The sequence below is a fragment of the Agelaius phoeniceus genome, chromosome 2 (assembly GCF_051311805.1).
Source record: "Agelaius phoeniceus isolate bAgePho1 chromosome 2, bAgePho1.hap1, whole genome shotgun sequence".
NCBI classification, from domain to species: Eukaryota; Metazoa; Chordata; class Aves; order Passeriformes; family Icteridae; genus Agelaius; species Agelaius phoeniceus.
The window spans coordinates 31,311,026-31,335,334 of NC_135266.1; the positions used below are offsets into that span (position 1 = coordinate 31,311,026).

Sequence of the window (24,309 nt, forward strand, 5' to 3'; positions counted from 1 at the left end):
AGCAGAGATAACATATTCCAAACAGAAACTTATTGCACTGGCATTTCTGATTTGCTGTAGGGTGAATTGATCCGCAGATCACGTTGCAACTGCTCATGATTTGGAATGGTTTAGTTCTGTAGATACCAAATATCTGGAGATTTAATGCTGAACACATTCTTTAGTGCTGCAGTCGGCAAAATCTCTTACCTTCTTCCTTTTCATGGGCCAAATTTCTCCTTTTTTCTTCCCGCTCATGGGCATGAGCATGTACACACACACACACAGATACACACAGACACACACAGAGACTCCCAAGTCCTGTTACTATCAAGCAGTTTCTGCTGATGACCATCTGTGCACATCTGAAGAACCAAGCACAGCAAAAATGGCACAGTCACAAGCTACACAGTTACCTTTATTTCTTTGTTTAGAACAAAAAAAAAAAAATATTCCTTGACAATCACTTGCCCCTGGATTGCCATGTATCTTTGGACATTATACCAATGAAGTCTAATGAAAGGAATTCATATTACAGAGAGCAGCGAAGCATTTGGAGAGCCTTGGGACTGGTGCCAGAGGAGAAATGTGGTAGAATGTGTTTGCAGCAGATTGCAATGAAAAAAGTGACTCCCTGAAATCATTTTAGCAGGAGTAGGAGAGACAGAAGAACTGCTGACTGAGGTTCAGTGCTGAACTGGCACCCAGCTCAGTGTCCTTCCTGCAATTTCGGCACCATGATAGGGAGCTCACCAGAGTTCCCTTATTTCATCCTTCATTTAGTGGGTGAAGCCATGTGTGCTGCTTATCTCAAGTTTGGAAAGCATTTTGCATCATACATGGCTAATATTAATTATAAATTAAAACCCACCCAAATGAATGGAGAAAACATAAGTGAAAAAGGAAACAATTGAAGCTGGAAAATTATGAGGTATTTTTTCAGGTGGTGATGGTTCTGAATAACATGTTATCAAAAGGATAATGACCAATAAGAGATGCTCAAATGGAAAGCAGAAAATTATCAGTTGCTCCAAGGAAACTGTGGGGCTGATGAGGAAGTAGAAAACGAGTTCTAAGTATGGATAAGTGATATCATAAAGAAACAAGATGAAACAGCTTTATCTTTCCATTTTATAGGTGCATATTGGAGGTTTGAGTTAGAAAAGTTGCAGCAATGACAGATACCACAGGAACCAATTTTGAAAAATGAAAATTAGCTTTTCACATGATAAGAACCTTACCACAGTGAAATACTGCCAGCTTCAACACAGTCCCCAAAAGTTTCAGTGTCTGACTCTTTGCTTTGGATATTTGACACTAAAATCATAGCCATGTTGACAGCTAGTGGCAAGGAAGCTTCATTGAATTGAAAGGGATATTTGCCAACTGACAGCAGTTAAAAAGGGAGACTCGTGTTAAAAAAAAAAAAAAAAAAAGATAATATTGTGAAGACAGAAGAGTAACTAGATCAGAGGTTCTCAGACTGTGTCTTGTGATCACTTGCTAAAGGGTCTTGGAAAGCTCTGCATTAGTTTTGCATGGCCTTGACTTCCAGCTGAATAAATATATCTAATGCTTCCCTAAAATCTGCATTTCAGTGTAGGCAACTACAAAGACAGATCCTCTCCAGTCCCCCTGAGCTAACCAGCAAGAGTATTTGCAAAGGAAAATTGTGTCTCACAAATCTCCTATAATTCCTGTGACATGTCAGTAGAGCAGTGGATGAAGTTGAGTCAGCTAAAATAATTTTCTAAAGGTGTTTGACAGGGGCCTTTATGAGGTGCCACACATATTTCTTAAATCATCATGTCTAGAGAGACAAAATATTATTAATCAAAAATCAGCTAGGTGAGCATAAGCAGAGAGGAGGATTAAACAGTTGGTTTTCTTAATGATCCAGTGATAAGTTCTGGTTTTGGCACTGAGTGAACAGCAAGATTATGCATGTGGTAAGACTTAAAATCTAGATGATACCCATCTCCCTGCTTGTTATTAATTATGATTTTTCTGAATCGGTTCAACCATTCCCGGTATCATGTGCCACACAGCAAGACTGATGACACTAGATAAATAGCATTGCCTTAAATCTAGAGTGAGTACTATTATTTACCTCTGCATGGTACTTTTCCTGAAAAATTATCAACAAGCTAGGGTTAAAAGCTCCAAACAAAACACTGCCAAGCAGTCATTAATCCCCAAGAAATGTCTGGTTACTTAATTGTTGCTGCAGAAACTGAACTTGGAGCAAGGATATGCAATACTATAGATTTCTTTATTTGTAGGCTTTCCCTTCAGTGAGAAGAAAAGCCAAGTTGGCATGTTGAGTAAGATTAACTAGGCTTGGACCTTTATAGCTTGTAAAACTGGACATTTATGTATGACTGCTGAAAACTGATTTACTACAGGCAGAGACGAGCAGAGTTGCAGGGTTGTAGAGTTACAGCATGCATGTGAATGAGACCTGCCGTCACCACCAGCACCAGCGCAAAACAACATTGCTGCAACTCTCACAAGGAGAAATGTGTGTTACAAAACAAAGAAAGGGTCCCTGAGCTGCTCCTTGGGCTGGTGCATCTGGCTGCAGGAGAAGGAGGGCAGTCATTGTCATCTCAGGCAAGCTGTCCTCCAGTTGGGCAGGACATATCATTATCCACATATATTTTTAAGCAGCCTGGTCAGGGCTTCCTTCTTTGATCTAGAAGTCTTTGTTTTCCCCACTTCTGGACCCCAAATGTCTTCTGAGTACTTTCTTTAGTTGGCAGTGTTCAGGCTTTAGGATTAAGTTAATCAGGTTTGAAGAAGACTATAAATTGGTTTTAAATTGGACCATTATCTTGTAGTGGCTGGAACATTTTCTGGTGCCAGGTGTTTCTGACTTATTTTTTGTCTGATTTCTGCTAAAAATGACCCTGCTTTTTTTCTCTTTCTAATTTCAAAAACCTTTGTGTCAATCAATGTTCTAACACCAATTTGAAGGTGCTAAGGCTCTTAAATACATTTAAATTTTCATCAGTCTTTTTCAAACAGTTTTCAGTCCATCGGGTGCTTTATGGCAGTACTGCCAATGCCAAACTTCAAAGGCAGGGAATTTTCCTGAGAAAAGATGTGCATGAAAGTTCACTTTACAATAAAAGTTGAGTTCTTTCTGTTTAGTTAGTTAAATAGTTGCCATTTAGGCTTGCATTTTCAGACATTTCACACTATGTATCAAAAAAAATCTCAGTATAATCATATGTCCCTACTAGTGTTTGAATCTGTCTCAAATATCTTCAGATAGAGTCTAAAATCCTGAGACTTGGCACACTTGAACATATTCTGGATTTGTTTCTGCTTGATCTTGCAAAGTGTTGACATTTTCTGGACACCTTTATCCTTTCTCCTGATTTTTGAGGCTGTGTTCTTGGCAGCCAGAAGGAGACTCTGCACATAGTTTAATGTTTCTATTTTCAAGAAAACATTATACTACATTTAAATCTTACCACTCCTCAGTGCTGACAGCCTGTAGTTTGGGACATTTTTCATGGTGGCTTTCTGATTCTTTTTTTCCTAATTTTATTTAATTTTATAGTTTTCTGAATTTCAAAGGGTAGAGATAAATAAACAATATATCAACACAGTGTATTATTCACAATAATACACAACTCAGTGTATTATTCTTGTAAATTCACATTCAGATATTCATGATAATGTCAATTATCAACCCTGGCAGATATCAGTAGTCTTACTAAATCTTTGTGTCAGAAAGGGTTACATCAAATTTAAATTATGTAGAAAGCTTTATTATATACCACAACTGAAAGTAAAGAAGGAGAAGAGAAACTAGTTGGGGGAAAAAAAATACCATTAAGGCTGCTTTTTATTGAAGTGTGGATGAGAAATGATGTTGGAGAAAAGAAGAAATGAAAGATTTTGACATGTCAAAAAAAAAGGTCACCCTTATTTTTAATCAACCCTCTGGTCCTTTCCCTGGATGAAGGCATCATTGTCAGACTTGGGCAGGCAAGGTGGGAGGAAAGAGCTCTGCTGTTGTAACAGATTGGTTTGTGCTGGCACAGAGCAGACTCTTCAGGACACGTCTTCCTGAAGGTGACAGTGGGGTCACCAATTGTGTAACCTGGAAGAACTGCCTCTTGAGCAAATGGCAATCACAAGCACTGAATGGAATATTTCACAAGTAGGATAACTTTAGGTCAAAGCCACCAGATGTTCCCAGTCTGGCTGCCCCCATTCTTCAATTGACAAAGATAACTTAAAGAATTGCCCTTTGGAAGAAAGGGACACTTAGTCATTCCCATGTGTTCTTTTGGGTTCAGCACCTCAACTTTTTGTAGGGAAAAACACTTTGGTTGGCAACAGGGTTTTAGCAGTGGAAACAGCTCTAGTCTATGTATGCAACATCACATTTCTCACAAAATAAATGGTCCTCCGAGGGAGAAGTAAGAAAAAAAGGTGTGAAAGTGGTACTTTTTTAGATAACAGACTTAGGGTTAAATATCCACATTGCAAATCTCCTATTTGTCAATTTATAGTCATACACCTTTACTGTTGGAATATTCCTTAATACATAATTCCTTAATCTTTTGCAAACAGTAGCACATATGCCAGATACTTGAGGCAAACAGCAATCTGATTGCCTATGTTTTTTGCTGCCTGAGTTTTAAGAAGTTACTGTATATTAAAAATTGCTATATACTGTTATTGCTGGCACTTATCAGATAAGGAAGTCATAAGATGAATGATCTGCCTCAAAGAAGTGAAAAGCAAAGCAATTCTGATACTGAAACTGCAAACCAGATGATGCTCTGATTAGAGGCATGCACATAGATTACAGAAGTATAATAAATCATGCAACTTTTTAGCCTCAAATAAAATAAAAGAATGCAATTTTTATTAGGAAATAAACTGTTTATCAAGAATGCTTTAAAGGTGACATTTATTGCTAATAAACTGTGTTGAAAGGGCTGGTCCTTTCACTGGCAGAACAGCCAGAGACTTTCCACTATGTAAAAAATGCAGCAGCTCAGTCCATGCCAGGTCAGGAAGCAGTTCTGTCAGCACTAATGAGGAATGGGCAAGAGACTCACACACGCTTTTTTCAAACAAGAACATTTCTTTTCTCTTTAAAAAGAAATGAGTCATGGAAATATAACTCCAGTATTATTTTGGGAGGCTGTGGATCTCTGCATGGCTCCTTGGAATATCACTGAGAAACAATTCCACAGTCAGTTAATGGTAGCAAAACCCAGCAAAGCATCTGCCAGGCAGGCTCTTGATAGTGTCAGCAATCCCCCTGCCTAAGGCAGGATCTTATTGGCTCTTCAGTTCTTCTAACATACAAACCAACCTTCAGGATTGTCATGCTTGGCACTATTTCTCATATTAATTCTCTTAAGTTACTGTGTACCAAATACTGTGGCTGTTGGTGCTGAAAATGTCGAAGAAACATGTCCATCCCTTAAACTCCTGCACTAGAGAGGAGCAAACTTCTTGTCTGAAGTGTTTCATTTATCCCTTCCCAAAAGCTGCCTTGCTTTGGAGACCAACTCATTCAGACTTGGACCATAAGAGTATTGAGCAGGTGCCTACCTTCTACCTGAAGCTGTGTAAAGGATGACTACATAAAAGTCAGGTCAAGCTGCATCTATCTCTTAGGTATGAAAAAGTGTCCCTCAAGACAAAACAGGGAGGAGAAAAAGGTAGAGTGCAGCACCCCTCATCTGGGGCTTGCCACATGTCTGTGTCCTGCAAGGCACAAACACGTTGGAGTTAGGAACTTACTCAACTCCTTCACAATGATAAAGGCAATTTTAGGAATTAACTGCTAGCAAGTGGTAAGCATTTACCATTCTGACCTTGCCTTTGAAATCAGTTTTGTGGTTAGTCCACAGTGTGTACCCCATTACTTGGTCATGAACTGAAATTTCTATTCCCATCTACAAAAAAAAATGCACTTGTGTTAATCTCACCAGCCTGGATACATTCTGTGATTAAAATGTATTTGCAGATTGTCAGAAAAATCAAACTTTTTGCACTTAAGATGAATTATCTATTCAGGAAATTGAGACAGTGCTTAGGAACTGATCTCAAGAGTCTGTAAAAATCATTGTAGCTCATGTTTTGTCTAGATTATAAGAAAACTGGGCATTTCCTAGAAGCTGCAGTAACTTAAATATTCCACTGCCCAGGTACTCTTGCTACTGATTGCTATCATTGTCTCCTTTTCTACTGACTTTCTAAATGCAGTTTGCTGAACAATATTGTTTTTCAGGAGATGACCCATTCATGGCCTCCACCACTGTCAGCTATTCACACACCAGGAAAGGCAGAACAAAGCAAGTTTCCCTTCCCAAACAAGGTAAGGCATTCAGCATCATGGAGAAACATTCCTCCGGCATGTCACAATGTGGCCTACACAAGGACATAGTGACTGAGGTCTCTGGGCTGAGGTTGATGCCCTGGTGATGATCTTCTTCTTCTTCTTGTGTGTGTGCCAGTATTGCCTGTTTTTTCCCTTCTTACAGCCTCAGCAGGGCTACACAGTTTGCATCCCTTGGCAGCTGAATAGAAGGTGGTGTGGGAGTCACAGGTGCCTCATGGAAAGGCAAAACCACAGGTGTCTGTGGTGGGATGTCCAGATGGGATGGCTTCTGCTGAGGCTCCTGACTGATACCGTAGGGCACAGACAGCAGTGGAAAGTCCAATGCAAAGGGAGCTCCTCCTTGCATCCATTGCTGCTGTGTCATTTGGCTTCACCAGCTGAGATTTTTGTTGAAACCTTGGAGGAGGCCTTCACTAGTACACTGGCCTCTAGTTGGGGCCTGAGGATTGGCCATACATCTTCTGCCACCAGCCTGGCTTCAGATGGGCAGCTTTGCTAGAGAGGCAGTCAGCACAGTGCTGTGATGTCCAGAGGGGCCACAGAAGCATTTGCCACAGAAACATTTGATCCCCCAAGAGATCAAAGCCACTAGTCCTGCTGATGCTCCCTTAAAACCAGCCCCACTATTGGATATGTATCCACGGAAGGATGCAGCGCAGCATGGTAAAGCTCATCAGCACAAGCTTGGGGAAATCACATTATTTATACAAGGTAAGTCAGGAGGGAATGAAATCAACTGTCTTGTGCAAGAGCCAATAAATTTCACATTGTATCACCATATACTGTGTAGATGCCACAAGCATATTTCATGCAGCATTCAAGCTTGAAAGATGGTATTGATGCTGTTTATAGTCTTTCTCCTGTTAAAGCAAGCTCGTTTGGCAACTTTTAAGTCCATTCTGCAAAATTTAGTTCAGGGAATAATTATAACTACAAAGCCAAGAAAACTTCATTTGCCTACAGTAAAACAGCTTTTCTATGGATGAGAGTGTCACGATTTTGAAGTATCAGGGGTGTAAACCAAGACGTCTCTGGCATGTTATGAAAGAAAAAGAAGGAAATAACTCACTATTTGCTTGTTGAAGGCAGACAAATGACTGAAGATGGTAGGTGAGGTAGAGGCTTGTTAAGTTAAAGTCCTGTAGGAGAGAGGTGGACCAGCAGCTTACAGGCAGGTGAAGTGCCTGATAGGGATGACAAAGTGAGGTGGTGCTTGCAGTGCTGCATTTCCTGCCACAATGATCCCCACACGATGCATTTGTGTGGCACATGTGCAGATGTGCACGGGCACCTGTCAGTGGGTCTGTGTGGCCATCATGAATCCACTTCCTCCCAATAAATGCATTGTGATAAATATAGGAATAGGAGAACCACAGAGCAGAGAGCAAAGATACGTGAATAATGGTTGATATTGACTTTCTCATCTTCTCTCTGCCTGTTCATCCATCTCTCTGGGAAATTTTCTCTTATTTTGAATTGCAGAGCCATTTCAGAGACCTACCATTCATTTTTAAAGATCTTTTCCACAGTGGTTTCCTTTTCTCTTGCCAAAGTAGAATTTCAATTTTTTTTTAAGCTTAGGATGAACAAGATTTCATCTAGTAATATATGAGCATACTTTTGTACATATAATAACATCACAACTGTATTGTGGCCTGGGTGGTCTGCATGGCCACAAATTCGAGTGCTTTGTGTGTGATGGGAAAGAAGTACCTTAAAAAACTCACTGGAGTCCTGGAACAATCCTGTATTACTTGCCATAGATTATGTTAATTTTAGACACCACTTCTATTTTAAAATATTTTAAAATAATTAAAAGCTATTCTGTTGCTTAATTGGTAATCTGTACAGTTACAGACTTTGGAAAGGATTTGCTTTTCAGACTCCAAAATGCAAAAAATGGTTTCCTAATTTTTCAAACATGTTTTTCAAAATTTCATAAGCTAGCTATTGCTTTTCACAAAGCATGGTGTAAAATCTGTATTGGACATCATAGGGAATGTCTCCAGAGCTCTTGGAAAGCTTTCCCACAGATAAGCTACGTAGGTGTCCTTATTTTTTAAAACCTGAGGATGACACCAAACTTTTGTGGATCACACATTATTCAGATAAATGGGTCTGTCAGTTAAGTAGTGACCAAGGCAAAGAGAGAGATTGAAAGGCTAAAATCAGGGCAACAGCTTCATGTCTTAGTTACAAGTCATGCACAGTAACATGATTTCCTTTTCAGTCTTAAGGGCAGTGTTGAGACATCAGTTCTATCTATTTGCAAAGACTCTTCCAGCAAGAGAAGCAAGTAGGCTGCACCCACTTTTAACAGAAGACAGTTTCCAAACATAAAAATACTCATCATTTTGGGAATGAGAAAAAGAGAAGGCTCCTGCCCTGTTACAAGGATGCAAATCATAACTACTTTTCTGTCTGTAAAAACTGAGTGTCAGCATCATTAGTTCGCATTCACGCCACGCTGCTTTTAACCTGCAATTCAAGTAATTAGCGATCTGACAGCTTGAAACTTGAAATTTATTAATTAGGCTATTAAAGTTGCAAAGGCCACAGCAACTATGGCTAGAATGGTTTTGAAATCAGTCTAGTAAAAAAAAGCTAAATATCTGAGATTTATATATCACAAATATAACGGAATTCCACATTTGAAACTGCACGTGTATCAATCAATATAACTAAATGCTCATTTGATGGAGGGGATGGATGTGCATGTGCTGTAGTTCTATATGAAATCAGGCCTCATTAGCATGGGAGGTTTGGATTGATTCACAAGAATGGGAGGAGAGTCTGGGTCAGGTTTGACACATGTGGTACTGCCCAGTAGGTTTCCAAGTACTATGCTGCTGCAGGAGCACCACTAGAGACCCGTCCTTTATGTAATGGAGGGCAAAAAGTTCCATTTCATCCTTTACTTTTTGAATTTTCTTTCTCTCTGGAATTAATTTGTACTCTTGAATTTATTTGGAAGGGGCAATGACAGTCTCTGTATTTCTTGTTTTTCAAAGCTTAAGGATAATTGATTGAATGTGTGATGTGACAGGCTGTGTGTGCTTTCCTTTCTCCTATCTCTGCCACACTTTGTTATGTACAAATGATCAGGCATTTCTTCATTTTAATTTTATTTAAAGCATCTTAATAAATAAACTTTAAATGAATAATTAAATTTGTAACAGAGCTCACTTGATGCTTGTGTGGATGAGCTTTCATGTTCAAGCATTAACTCTCTTGTGCAGAAAAAAATGCTGTTAATTCTGCTGCCTGCTTTGCTCTCTTTCTTCATTTTTACTGTGATTTCTTGTCTTGATAGTTTGATCAGGTGTTTGATTTCTGGTTATGTATATGTGATATTATGGGATCAGCCATCATTTTGTTATTTGAGAATTAATTTAGCCACTCCAGGAGAACTGGTTTCTTGTCACAAAGCTATTGGGTGATTTTTCTCAGCAGATGCTAAGTTATCATAGTGATGCTGTTCTTTACAAGTGCAATTCATTTGCTTTTTCCTTTCTTGTTGATTTTAACAAGCTAGAGGAAATACACTGGACAATAATCTTCAGAAATGAAGGCTTCACCTTTTTTTAAAGTTATATTCTTTCTTTCCTCCATTGGTGGGAACATTCTGTATTTCTCTATGAGATATTTTTACTAGCCTTTGGCAGAGACAAGAACTGTACTCAGCAGTTAAAGGGGAAGGTGCATTCTTCCTGAGGTTAATGAAAAGGTAAAAGAGTCAGCAAGATCTTTGTTTAGAAGTTTCAAACACTTTTACAAATACAAATTCCCCTCAAAATTACTGTATTTCCTTGAACTTCTCCAGGTACATAAATTCTCTGTTTTGGAAACTGAACATGCTCTAAAAGCCTACTTTTATTGGGAGTGTGGTTGGCTACAAGAATAGCATTTAAATTCAGGTGTACATACCACTATGTCACCACTGCAAGCTGATCTTGACTTTTTAAGATTACATTCATTCTCTAGAAAAAAACAGGCTTTAATCTCTCTCCATCAGAAACATTCACAAAAATCTGATGCAATTTGTCAAAGTAAACAATTTCAGATTACTGAGAAATTATTCTTGGCATGTGAAACATGGTGCAGATCTTTTCATATTGCAGTAGAGGGTAGAAACTCCTGGGGCTTGCCCAAAAATTTGACGTCTCACATTACAGGTATGTAGGATGGAAGTAAGTTGCAGATGTGTACTATGGTATTGAAATTACAGACCAAATCCATGCAGTCTTGACAGAGCAAAATGTGCAGATTGAGGGATTCTGATCAGCTGAGCCCTCAAGATACTGGGCCTGCTGTCCAGCCAGCCTCTGTTTCGAGGGCCCACAAAGCTCTGGGCTCCCAAGCCCCTGAGGAATTCTCCTGAGTGACTTAGCAGCACAATCTCAGCCCAACCAAGTCAGAGCATCCTTGGCTCTCTGGAGACCTGCAGTTCCTCTCCCCATGAGCTCTGTGTTTGGCTCATCCCTCTGTGTCTGTGGACCAGGATCTGGTCCAGCACCCAGTTCCTCATTGAAAATGACCACGTGTGTTCCTGTGGGTGCCTGGACTCTCTGGGCAGCCTTAACTGCAGCTGTAACTGCAGCATGGATATGAGGTGGCATTCCTGTGTGTGTCTGGGTTATTCAGAAGAAGAGTTACATACAGGATACTTCTCCTGCTGCCATTCATGGCAAAGTATTGTTTTTTCCCTTGATTTAATTATCTTTTTGCTATGGTTTATATTTGTATTTATAGGCTTTTAAAATATATATTTTTGTGAATGCAAACAAATTCTGTGAGTAAAACACAGTGAGGTAACATTTGCTCTGGAGGGAAAAGTGCTCTGATTTATTGCACCACATTCACAGATATTGCTGTTGTCATACAAGGTCGACCTTGTAATCTCAGGGAACCAGAACTAGTCTGTATTTTCATTCTCTGATGCTGTCAATGTCAACATGTAAAAAGAAAAGACCAGCTGTGCTACTACCTCAGGAATCCAATGGTCCATGAAACAATATTGGCCTTCCCTCTGTCTTCTCATCTGAACTTGTAGAAGATAATAGACGAGTTTTGGCTGATCAATACATGAATAGTGAGCAGGAAAGTCATAGTAGCTGTACAAGGAATTGCACCATTAAGGGGTTGTTGTGAAATAAGTTTACAAGCCTCATAATTAATGGATTTTCCAATAAATATTGGACTTGTTCTCGTAAATGAAAATTACTTTGAAACCCAATGAACAATCATCAGTGCTGTTTGTACTGTTAAGGTTATGTCCAATAAGTATTGCAGAAAAAAATTGCTGAAAAAATAATACACCTTCCCTTTTTTCTGTTATTACTGTAGGAGTCACAACAGGGATCTACAGGACACAGCAATACAAGTAAGTACCAACTCATTTTCTGGCTTCATTGAGTGGAGGGGTAGACAATGACTTAGAAAAAGAAGTGGCTGATGAACTAAGGGATCAGTGAAAGACTGGGACAGCACAAAGCCTCAGCAGGCAGTACTCAGCTATGGACAAATATGGAGAGCTGAACTGAAGAGTGACCATCAAAATGTCAGCTCTTTTGGTGGCCTGGGAAGAACAAAAAGTTTTCATTTCACTATGGCTATTCCATTATGTAAACGACAAAGACTGAAAGAGCAAAAGAGTGGTTTTTTTGGAAAACCAGAAAAGAGCTGACCTACTTGCACAGTCAGATCTAGACTGCCAGAAAATTGTGCAAGAAAACTTGTAATCATTTATCTTTCATACACAATGGTATATTTTGTGGCTATTGCACAGTAATAAGCCACATAAATCTTGCCAAACTAACACTAGATAACATTTCAAAGACCCTATGGCCATGAGTCTTTTTGGCTAGCAGTGCAGGTAGGGGATGATGGGTGCTTGTGTGGCTCCTGCTCAGGGCTTTCCAGTAGACTCCAGTTTACAAGTCATGGTGCAGATCAGTACTACTTTTATAACATTTAACTGTGGTAAACTGTATTGAACAGGAAGATTGAGTTGTTCTGCGAAACAAAATATTAATCCTCTCCCTTGACACCTCTGATGGTTGTTGATGTTGTCTTGCATATTAAAAATACATGATTCTAGCCTGCTTTCCACATAAAATTATCACAACCAGAAGAATTATTTTGCTAGCTTCCTGACCTGTCAGCCAACACAAAGCCCAGTTTGCAAATTGCAGGGCTGTGACTGAAGGTGAAAAATTCCCTGAGCTCATAGATAGGGCTTTGAATGGGTCTGGTCACCCACTGTGTGAGGGAAAAGACATCCAGAGAGACCAGACTGGGAGATACAGGCTTTTAAAATTGTGTGGCTCTTCACTGGGGAAAGGTCAGCCTGAGGAAGACAATGTTGTGAAGAAACATGCAGCGGTGTCACTTAATTGCTGGCATTGGTTTGATATTGCTGCAAGTACCAGCACTAAGGAAATAATAAAAGGCAAAGGGTAGAAGGTTCTGTCAGAAAATAATGAATACAGTAATGAGAGAAAGAAGCACAAAAGAACCATAATAGAGAGGGCTATGCAAACACAGGCAGAGGCACAAGCATGACAAACACACTGGCTGAGCTGAGGGCTTTGCAATGACTTCAGAGGCCACAGTAGTTGGCCAGCTTTGGTCCTAGCTGAGTATTTTCTCCTTCCAGCACTTGAATAAAATAGGTTGTTCTGCAGATTTAATGAAACCTGCATTCCTGTGTATTACAAAATTGATCCTATGACCTTGCAACTTTTCCCTGCTTCTTACTCCTGTGGTCTCTGATCCCACTTCACTTCCTATTGTCCCATCCCTCCTACATCCCCTTACTCCGGTTCCTCCTCTCTTCATTCATCCTGCCCAGCAAAATCTGCAGCTGGGCAGAAGCTACACTTGGTACTGCCTAGCTGATGGCAACCAAACAGAAGAACAGCTGGACCCATGCAGAAATATTTTCTTCATTGGTGGCAAAAGCTAGGGTCACCGTTGGGTGCCCAGACATGTTTTCTAACATCACAGAGTTTGACTACCTTTGAGAGGTGTATCCATGAGAATTCCTGTTGAAGTGCTGGAATAAGATATCAGATAAAACACAGTTAGAATGAGATATAGACTTTACCAGTCATGTATGTCAAACTCAAGAGAAACTTGGGAAAAATTTATTCAGATGTGTGGTGGGTTGATCCTGACTGGACACCATGTGCCCACCAAAGCTGCTCTATTACTCTCCTGGACACAGGAGAGAAAATACAACAAAAGGATCATGGGTGGAGATAAAAACAGGGAGACAGCACTCACCAGTTACTGTCATGCGCAAAACAGACTCAACTTGAGAAAATAAATTTAACTTATTACCAATCAAATCAAAATAGGACAATGAGAAACAAAACCAGACTTTAAAAGCACCTTCTCCTCATCCATCTCTTCATCCTGGGCTCAACTTCACTCCCAAATTCTCTACCTCCTCCCCACCAGCAGTGCAGGGGACCAAGGAATGGGGGCTGCAGTCAGGTAATCAAATCACACCTGGTCTCTGACACTCCTTCCTCCTCAGGGAGGGGGACTCCTCACACTCTTCCCTGCTCTGGTGTGTGCCCCCCCCCACATGAACTTCATGAACTTCTCGTGAGCCCCTCCCACAGGTTTGCCTCTCATAAACTGCTGCAGCATGGGTCTCTCCTCCTCAGGGAGCAGTCCTTCAGGAACAATCCCTCACAGGGTCACAGGTCCTGCCAGCAAACCCACTCCAGTGTGGGCTCCTCTCTCCATGGGTCCACAGGTCCTGGCAGGAAATATTAGCAAATTACTCTGTGAGAAAGAACTCTAATGGTCAATGTATTGTGTTATCCAAGTGCATATCTTCAGAGTCCCAATTAGCTGTTTTTCCCCATTGCACCCTGAGCTTCTTTGGAGTGGCTCTTGAGCCTGTCATTTGCAGTGGTTTTACTGCAGCTGCCAACATTGTCTTTCTCATGGATAGCATTTGCATTTCTGTCATCCTTCCCTCACAAGGAAATCAAAGCATTTAAAAACTCATAATGGCTGAAATTATTCAACTCCATCACAATAAATATCATTTATCCCTGTTACCCAGAAAGGGAAATTTAATCTGGTTGAGTGATTCACCAAAATTCCAACTAAGAGGAGAAAAGTCCTTTTCTGGCCACCCACTATTCAACAGGGGAATCCTACAAAAGTTCATTTGAAATTTATTTTGAAATTTGAGCAAGCTGGACACATCTGCTTCTATCTAAAAAAGGTTGGGTAAGAAGTTGTGTGAGATGAGGCAGAAACTAGCAAAAACCTCCCAGTCCTGTGGCTAAGGATCTCTGGACTGACTGTTTCCACTGTGTGTTTTCTGCATACACCCACTGATACACACCTGTTTCAGGAGACATAACTCAGTGATTAGCATCTGAAATAAAATGTGCTAACAGCAATCCCATAGCAAGGTGGGTAGCATGTTCTTTGTTAATTACAAAAAGGCTTAGAAAAACAATGGTTCACACAAATTTGCCCATAAGAAGCAGTCAATACTAGAGAAGATTTAGCAGTTCAGCAAATGCCAGCCTCCCTCAATGGTACCTGCATGCATTTGACAGGTTACATGAAAAAATCAAAAGCAAATCTTAATTTGGCCACGAGTCAGTGTAAAAAAAAGCCAAGTTATTGTAACAGGTAATTACCTTTTACATACCCTTATTTAAAAATATTATCTGTACCGTATCTGTGACATTCACCTATGCTTAGGCTATACACATTTGTAAAATTTCCACATTTCAGTCAAGTGAGAATGAAGTTGGTAAGAACTGATAAAGCATTAATGGCCAGATTTTCTACTCTGGTAGGCTGTACTGATGCATTTCTACCATCTGTACAGGCTCTGTCCTTCCTCTCCACACAGAAGTATGTTAAGTGACAATTAGCATAAAAGCAGCTATAAATGCTTACAGTAGGGTAATCCATTAATATCCAGTTTGGCTAAATCACAGACATTCTGTTTCCTCACAGTACGTATGCTGTTTCCCTTGTTGCTGCATTAACATACATTGCTGAAAGTAGAACTGATGTGAACTCTGCTGGCAAAGCACTCAGGAATCCATATTCCCTCTCACACTCAAACAGACCAGTTCATGGTAATAATTCATCACTTAGAAAAGACCCAAGTTACAAATAGGAAATCTTTGAATATATGCCGACTGTTACTGTTGGTTTCTTGTTCCAAATTACCATGATGCAGATGAGCTCCAGGGCTCCAGGCTCCGGAAGGCTGACAAACATAGATTGTAGCAACAGCTTCCTAGCCAGCGAGTTCACCATCTGGATATACTTTCTGAGGTCTCTGCTGAAAGTGAAGGGTGACCTAGAGATTATGGAGTGGATGTGTTCCATCCTGTGTGGATGCCCTGCTCATGCCTAAATTTTAGGTGGCTTTAGCTGTCCTCTTATAGTGAATGCTGAGCTTTCCTAGAGGTTCATGTAGGCATTGGTGGTTTTGAAGTCATACAGTTTTCCCCATCCTATTCTGTAAAGTTTAGACACCTCAGCTGCACAGACACAAACCCTACCAGAAGGGAGGATGACATCTAAAAGCACTGTGTCAAGGTATTTGAGATACTCAGAACTTCCACTACAAGTCAGCTACCTCCAGAAGGTCACCGTCTAGAGTGTCCTTCAGCTTCCTGCTGTACAGCAGTGGAAGAACACTGGTAGCAGAGTCCTGCCTCTTCTGAAGGCAAGAGCAAGTTTTCCAGAGGTGCCCTTACAGCTGCTGCTCTGTGGAAACTGAGGCTGAGGTCTTTGTCAGCAGCAAATAGATGATGTGTAATGCTCATGTGCATGGACTAGGTATCCAACACCCACTCAACTCAACAAGCAGCACATCAGGCAACACCAAAACAGCCTGATCAAAATAAGAATTTCTCACGGTTTTTTCAGGAGGAATAGGTGCATTTTGGTTTAACACAGCTCATTATATGGTAATGGAGAAAAACACACCCATCAGTAAACCAGTCACATTCAACCTCTGTGCCTCCTTGTCTGCTAGGCAACATAAACTCACGTGTAGACAGCTATTAGCATCCAGCAACACACAAGAGCAGCAGCATCTGCACACTCACTAGGCCCAGGATTCAAGTTCAAGGTGGTTCAAGGGGAGTAGCTTACCCTCTAAATCCATGGTAGAGCTACACAGAAATCTTACACGGGAGTGCAGCTCCCTCAGGTTACTCAGAGAACATTAATTACAGCAAACATCAGCCTTGCTGCGTTTTGGCAGGCAGTAGAAAGGAGGGAGAAGGCACAGAAGGACTGTGCCTGGCTCAGCAGAAGCAGCGCCACCCCACCTGCCAGCAGCCTGCCTCCCACTGTCTGTGCTATGTTACTAAGTTGTGTTGGGCAAATACATTATTTTGGACCCGGGATGGGGATCATCACAAGCTAGCATACCAGAACCCACATGATCCACAGGGAAATGTGGAGAGGCATCCCTTGGGCCTCTGGTGCTTCCCAAGTATTTGGGTACTTGGCGTCTCCTGGCATTGAGAAGTCAAACATAGCAAAGAGGGCTTCCCCAGCCCCCACCTACAGAAGCTAAAGATCAAATCCTTAATGTGTCAAAATGAATGTGAACCAAAATATACACTGGCAGAACTGTGCCCTGATCACTGCCTTACTGTCCCCTGCTGATACTGTTTTGCTTTGTATGAAATAATTACTGTTCCTGGAGCAGGGTTCTGGAGCAAGTGCATGTTGTATGGAGTACAGTCTCAACAGCAGAGCTGTAGGGCCCTAGAGAAATCCTTTCCATTGCTCCAGGGTCTGCTCTCCCTGGTAAGGTCTGTGTACTCTGAGCACCTCCTCTTGTGGAGTTTCTCTGCCTACATTTACAGAGCACTTGTCAGTGACGAGAAGAGTCAAGTCAGGATTGACTCCCTGCTTGCAAATGCTCCAGCAGTGCCCCTGTGGTTGCCTCCACAGCTGTCTGTGTGTGTGGCAGGAGTGGTCAGTGTTAGCAGTGAATAAAGCGTTGATGTGTCACATCTGAGCAGTTTTCATACTGACCCATTTCTGATGTCATTTTCTTCTTCTCTTTTAAAGGGAAAAGTGATGTAGAGCCAAAGACCCCAGAGAAAAGCGCAACCCATACATCGTAAGTCACATTTGCGTTTAAGATTGGAGAAGGCAGCTGTGTTTTTATCAGATCTGTTGGGCAAAATAGAATTTGTTTGTTTTCATTAAGATAAAGCTCTTTCACTGATGCTTTTCGTAAAACGGCTTTTTAGATAATGACTAAACATTAATTATTCCTAGAACTTCTGCATGCTAGTAAGTCAGCAATCCTTGCAAGTGAAATGGCTCCATATCACACTGAATAGATATGAGATTATTTTTGTGGGTGGGCAAGGCTGGCCTTTAGAACCTTACTTCAACATTACCTTAATGCTGCTGGAGTTTGTCACACTTGCTAAAAAACATCATGTCACATATGCCTTTGATGTACTGATGTAATTTTAAAAGACTGCAGTCTTCAGCTTCACCTCTGAATAACTTGAAATCCAATTACAGTTATCTCTGGTCTCTCACGATTTTGTTGCTGTTTTTGAATTAACGAAAGAAGTCAAGAAATAGATAGGAACAGGCACTTGTAATATATCAGTGTTCACCTTCACTTTAGTGCAACAATAGAAGCTTTTACCATTTTTTACTCTAGTATACAAAAGGCTGAATTGTTTTGCCAACATCAACCAGTCTATGAAACAGATGGGCTGCAAGCTAAAAAAAATTTAAAATAGCATCAGTCTTCCAAACTAAGCAAGATAAGTGAATTCTTTTAATAACTACCAGGCAGTAGCATTATGAATTTCTGCAAAATCATTCACCTTTTTAATCCCATTTTAGAGAGAGAAGTTCTTGTAACCGTCAGTCATGTGAGTTTTAGAGTGCATCTGACCCATAATTTATGTTTTCTGATTCCTGTTATTTAAATTCAGAGCATTATATCATGTAAATCTCACAAGGTGTCACCATTTGTTACATGGCCAAAAGTAGTCACAGAAGGAGGTACAATAACAGTGATTTATTGTGGGACGTTTTGATTTCTGCTGCAAATACGCATTAAAAATCTTCTGGAAATTAATCTGGGAAAAGATTTGACACGGTGTAAGAAATGGCTTGTCCTGCAGATTGTGTTGTGGAATGTAATTATAGTATGCAAGCACATTTAGGCAAACTTATTAAATGAATTAAGCATTAGCAACCTTATGCCTTCTGATAGCATGATTGCTGGGAACATTTAATAGAATGATTTCAATAATTATCATTTTTAAAAATAATATTGCAATAAAGACCAAAAGAAGAAGGGTTTTAATGCCATCTGGAGGTATTTTGGAGAAATGAACGCATTTATTTTTCCTGATATTAGCAATATGTAAAACACAAGCCATCCTCCACAGTGTTTTTTCTAGTTAGTATTTTATTGATGAGGAATGTTCTTTTCTTCTGCATTAGATTAAAATCCTGTAAGATTTCTGAACCACAACAGTGGTATCTCTGAACCCAAAATACGGGTTCAGAGGTACATCCCAATATGGTTATGGGTTGGATTTGAGACTACATACTGGGTGATACAGTGTGTCAGAATCTGGTTAGGTGTGACAGGTTCCTTGCCTAATAAGAGATCTTGGTACCTTCTGAAACTGCTGTCTACTAGATACAGTATATTTCTAATGCTTACCTTTAAATTATTACTATGTTCTAAGGCTACCCCACAGCATACATTGGCTCACAGAAAATTTTTAGTGGCAGAAACAACTTGTTACTGTTGATAAATTACTGCATTCAGGAACCAGAGGCCCCTCTATTTAGGGAAATTCCATAGCAATGGAGGCAGGAGAAAAAAGAGGAGATGAGAAGAAGGGAGCCAACAAGTGTTGTGTCAAAAGAGAAGGAAGAAAGTGGGACTGATACAGTTAAGTTGGAAAAGGAATTGCTAACATCAAGTTTTCAGAAAGAGATAAAAAACTGGGAACAGTAGAAGAGAAAACCAGAGATCAGAAACTGAAGACAAGTAAAAGCCATTAGCAAACTAAAGATGTACATGTTGCTCAGAGGGCTGGATCTGTGAGCATTAGTGAAGGAAAGTAACTCACGCTGATATTTAGGCACACACTGATGCCCCAGTTCTCTTTATGGTACCCTGCTGTTGGCCTAGGTTTCTTCTCTTTTCCACCATCTTTTAGGACAGCTTTTTATCCCTGGTATCTCAGGCAGTCACAAATACAGAATTCCTCTGCTCTTTTGGGGCTGCAGCAACTCGCACCTGCGCACACGATGCACAGCCAGGAGAACCTGCAATGCACACCTGCACATGGGGCTGTGAGCCTGTGTGCCTGGTCTCTCTGCAGATGGGTGTTCCCTGCCCTGATGCACATGGAGAAGACCCTGCCTGGGCAAGAGCTCCAGCAGTGCCCAGCTGGAAGCCTCAGGGGTGTGCAAGGGGCAGGAATGCTGCCAGGGTCCCTGTGGGTAAAAGCCTGTACCCTCTTGCAAGGTGTCACTCCTTTCAGAGTGTCAAAGGAGCCCAGCTGGCATCTCCTGGCAGGGGTGCTAAAAAGGAGCAACACTGATGTAAGAGAGAGATGGCATGTTCAGGCCTGACATGGGGAAACTGTGGATGCACCTCACCGTGAATCAGCGTTTCCCTGTGAAACAGGAGCAAACAGCAACAAAAAAACCTCCCCCAAAGTCATGTTTGCCTAGAGGAAAACTACAGAAAAGATAGGGAGGATTAAATTAATGGTTTTTTCTTGAAAATGTATTTTTTATTTTCCTCAGGCATGTTACAAGCCTCACACTCTAGCCAAGCTTATATGATTCAGTGGCAGTTAATTCATCCCTGGTGCAGATATACTACCTCCATCCAAACATTATTTATGCAGCTTCAAAGGACAGGTTGATTACCCTCCTGAATCAGGCAGTGAGGCGTTTGTGAACCAAGCATTAACATGACATCTCCCCTCAAGATAACCCTCATGCCTTGCCCACTGGGCTCCAGGTCCTCAAAAACAAACATAACCCTGAGACCCAGAGCCCCAGGAGCAGAGGTGCTATCTGTAATCTCCAAGAGTACACAAACTGAGAGTGCAGAATGCATAGTGCTCTGTTCAGGGGCTTTGGGTACAGGAATCATTTGGAACAGCATTAAGCACAGGGGCTTTTCCTGTGTGTCTAACTCCATAGATAGACTCATTATGGCCTAGCTCTCCACTGATAATAATATTAAACATTAAAAAAATAGTAGGCATTAGATGATGCATATTAATTGATGCAGCATCCTAATGAGGCAGATGAATAAGGGCAGTTATTGCAATGCTAAGGATAACAGAGATGGGTCTAGGAGAATAAGACTGATGAAAAAGTGGAAAGGAAATCTAAGCAGAACTGTATCGTTTTGCACAATATTCCTATGGCTTTCACTGCCTTGGCATTCCCAATAATCACCTGAGCTGGCACTAAAGAATTGCAATAAAAGGTGCAAACAATACAGAAGTGTTAAGCTGTCTGGAGTCTTCCCCAGTTGATTCATGTTCCTTGTAATTGAATGCTTTTAAAGCCATGAGCATTCTGTATTTGAAGGGGTTTTGTTGTCATTGTACTCAATATATATAGCTCTCTATGGGTCATATGGTTATAGCTTTGCTGAGCATTTCCAAACTTTTAGGACTGATCAGAGATATCTAGTGATGCTTTGTTCTTTTGGTTTTGCGATCAGAGGGTCAATTTTCAAGGGTCAGAAAACTTTCACAAATTTTGTTTAAAATATCTAATTTTTATTAAAATTCTTTCCCCTCCCCATGCTTTTACCACCAGAGTCTGGAGAGCTGCATTAAGACATGGGCATGAATGAAGGAAGAGTGGTCTTTGGTTCTTTGATATTTGCAGTTACACGATTTTAGTCTTTCTTTTACAGATCTGTGTGTCCTTCCTGTAAGCCTCAGATTGTTATAATTAAAACTTTTAATTTTATAAAACTGCTGTGCAAGGCAAAGTGATTCCAACCAGTGCATGTGTTTCAGAGGATGTTGCAGAGCCACAGAAATGCCTCCCTGAACTGGGGATCTGGGATCTTCCATCTTCCCACGTGCAAAATATGACAATAATTAAAAAATAGCACAAATATACAAAGTGCCCAGCGTGACTCCTGCTCTTGGAGTGACTTTCGATGTACTGTCTGTTGCAATGTTCTTCAGTACCTTTGTGTTTGTAAATGATTTCCAGTTCAGACTACCCAAGGTTAATCATGCCTGACTGTGATTCACTGCTATGCATTTACCTCGACATTTCTAGTGCACTTACTTAATGATATCAGGGTTAGCAACCAGATACCTCAGTGCTGTCTCTTTATTAACCCTCCCACAATTGTTTTCATGCTGAGCTGCTCCAGATTTTTCCCTCCCTTTTTACAAGAGAATTAACTAAGATTGAGGGAGGCTTTTATAATTTATGGCAGTTGTGCAGGTTTTGTCCTTTGCTAATACTCTCTGAGAATCACAGCGATCACAGTGTGTGTATGTGTGCGTGTGTGTGTGTTTGCTTGTTTGCTTTTGCCAGGCAGAAATAGATGTTGACTCTGTTCCCTCCCTGTACTGGTCCCCAGCATCACGTGCAGAATGGTTTGCTCAGGGGGACCTTCATTAACAGCACTAAAGTCAGCAGCTTCTAAGCTGCCCATTTGCAGACATTAGTGCTACAGTTTCTTGCCCATCCAACACCTGCTCATCATTCTCACCACCCTGAATCTCCTTCAGGAAGGAAACATCATGTTGGAGCAACATCATTGCTGTTCTTGCTTGATGTGACATGTTTGTATTGGCATGAGCATCGCATGTTGCGATGCATCTTTGTTCCTCTCTTGTCTTGCCTTTTGTATCTTCAGAGTGGCTTACAGTTATTCAACAGCTGAAATCACCTGCTGGTTCCCCCCTTCTGCAATGGGAAGACTGAGGCAGCAGGGCTACAAGGTGCCTGCAGAGAACAGAGAGAGCCAGTCTCAAATACAGGCACTAAGTTTGAGCAGGTGCTGCCAGCTCACCATCCAGCCCTTAGCCCTCAGGGAGCTTGTCCTCTCACATCTGGCTGACGTGGGGTCTTGACCTCAAGTCTCTCAGGCAACAAGTGCAATCTAATGGGACGCTGGAAGCTGGAAGAGTAGCCTTAATCCCACCTCACTTTGCTGAAAGCCCCAGTGCAAGTTATTTCAAGTTAACCTTGGGCTTTTCCCCAGCTAAAATAATTAGACCACCGTGAAGACTATCTCATTAATATTTGTACAAAGTGTTGAAAAATGTAATGTCCTGTAAAAAATGCTGAGGATTACTCACCCAGAACAGTAAAGGAAATGGGTGGTAGTTTAAGTTTTCAAAGACAGACTTTGGTACTAAATGGCAAGTGTCCTGAGAAGTGCCACATGTAGGGAGAAAGGGAGAGCAGAAGCTGCCGCCTTTCCCAGGTGCCTGCAGACCTGGTGATCAGTGGCAGCTCCTGCCCCATCACCATTCTCCCATCCTCTCCCCAGAGTTTCAGTCTTGGGACAAGGGTCACAGTTTAAATTAGAAGGATTTGGCTTTAGTCTTGCTGAAGTGGAGGGAGAGATGGCAAATAGAGAAGGGACAAACATGCAAACTGCAGAGGAAAAAACCCTCCAGCGGTACATCTTCAATATCCTTCTCTTTGTTTGCCAAAAGAACCATGATGGATCAAGTCAACTGAACCAGAAAATAGCTAACAGATGGGCCTGGAGGACAATGGAAGGGGTGAAATCCATGCTAGTGAGGAAGCTGGTTCCAAAAAAAAAGGGCTGCACACACTTCTATGGGATATAATCCACTTTTCAGCTTTCTGATTAAGATACTGGGGCAACTTTCTAATCTCTCACAGCTCAGCTTGTGGGCATTTTAGATGGCAAGAACATCTGCTGCAGACACATCAGCCAGTGATTTGATGAAAACTCTTTTAGTAACTCCACGAGCTCTATCCAGGGCTGTCCTGGGGCACATCAATCTGCTGATAAGCCACCGATGACCCTGCTTTGCTGAGAAGCACAACTTCCAAAGGCAGGTAGCCAATATGAAATAGCACCCTTTATGATAATTTTGGGGTTTTTTTTATTTCTAAAAACTTTAATATGTCAATGGCTTTTAAAGTATATCTGTGATGTTTCTGAAAGAAGTCATGCAGTCCATGAAAAAAAAAAGAAAGAAAGAAAACAACCCCTCACTATGATGAATGAAGGCAGTGTTTTTCAGAGTGATGGAGGTCTTTAAAACTGCAGAAGTGAAAGTCTGGTGTTTATCCATGAACTAAGTCTCTGGCAGAAGAAGAAGGCTGGTTTCATTGCACTATTCCACCTGTTTACTTGAGCCTCAGCTTGCAGAGCTAACCCCTAACACAGCCAGATTCTCACTCTGCTCAGCCAGTCAAGCAAGGGCAGCTAAAATTTTAAAACCCTCTCCTCAGCTCTCAAATTTCCATGAAAAAGTTCCTCTTTTCTGCCCTCTTCCCTGAAATATTACCCTTAGTCCATGTACAGAGTGTTTCTCTGTGTGTTAAATATATAGACTGTTAAAAACGCAATTCTAACAGAACTTTCCACCCCCGAAAATGAAGTGATTTCACCTGTGGGATGCATCAGAGTCACTGTGGTATTGTCACAATGCTGATGTGAACCTTTCCTGCCAATTCCTAACCTTTTCTGAGCACAGATTTTTTGAGTTTACAGAGCACAATGCTGCCGATAGTTCACAAAAAACCCCTATTGTAAGTTGACACCAAGAAGTCTGTTTTCTTCAAATGCTATAAAGACATTTTTTTGGAAGACATTTGCTCACACACATCATGACTGAATCTGTCTTTAAGGTCTACAAAGTTAAGGAGAAAGAATAAATTTGTATTACTGGTCATCT

At 40.9% G+C, this 24,309-nt stretch overlaps 1 protein-coding gene across 2 annotated transcripts in view; it reads left to right on the forward strand.

Annotated features, from left to right (window-relative positions):
* The window catches only part of AFF3 (ALF transcription elongation factor 3), a 329,101-nt gene that overhangs the window by 185,312 nt on the left and 119,480 nt on the right, over positions 1-24,309 (forward strand). For both annotated transcript variants that reach the window (XM_077173416.1, XM_077173417.1), the window contains exons 5-7: positions 6,248-6,334; positions 11,705-11,741; positions 17,447-17,498. In XM_077173416.1, the coding sequence (XP_077029531.1) occupies positions 6,248-6,334; positions 11,705-11,741; positions 17,447-17,498 (176 nt within the window). The remainder of the gene's footprint in view (positions 1-6,247; positions 6,335-11,704; positions 11,742-17,446; positions 17,499-24,309) is intronic.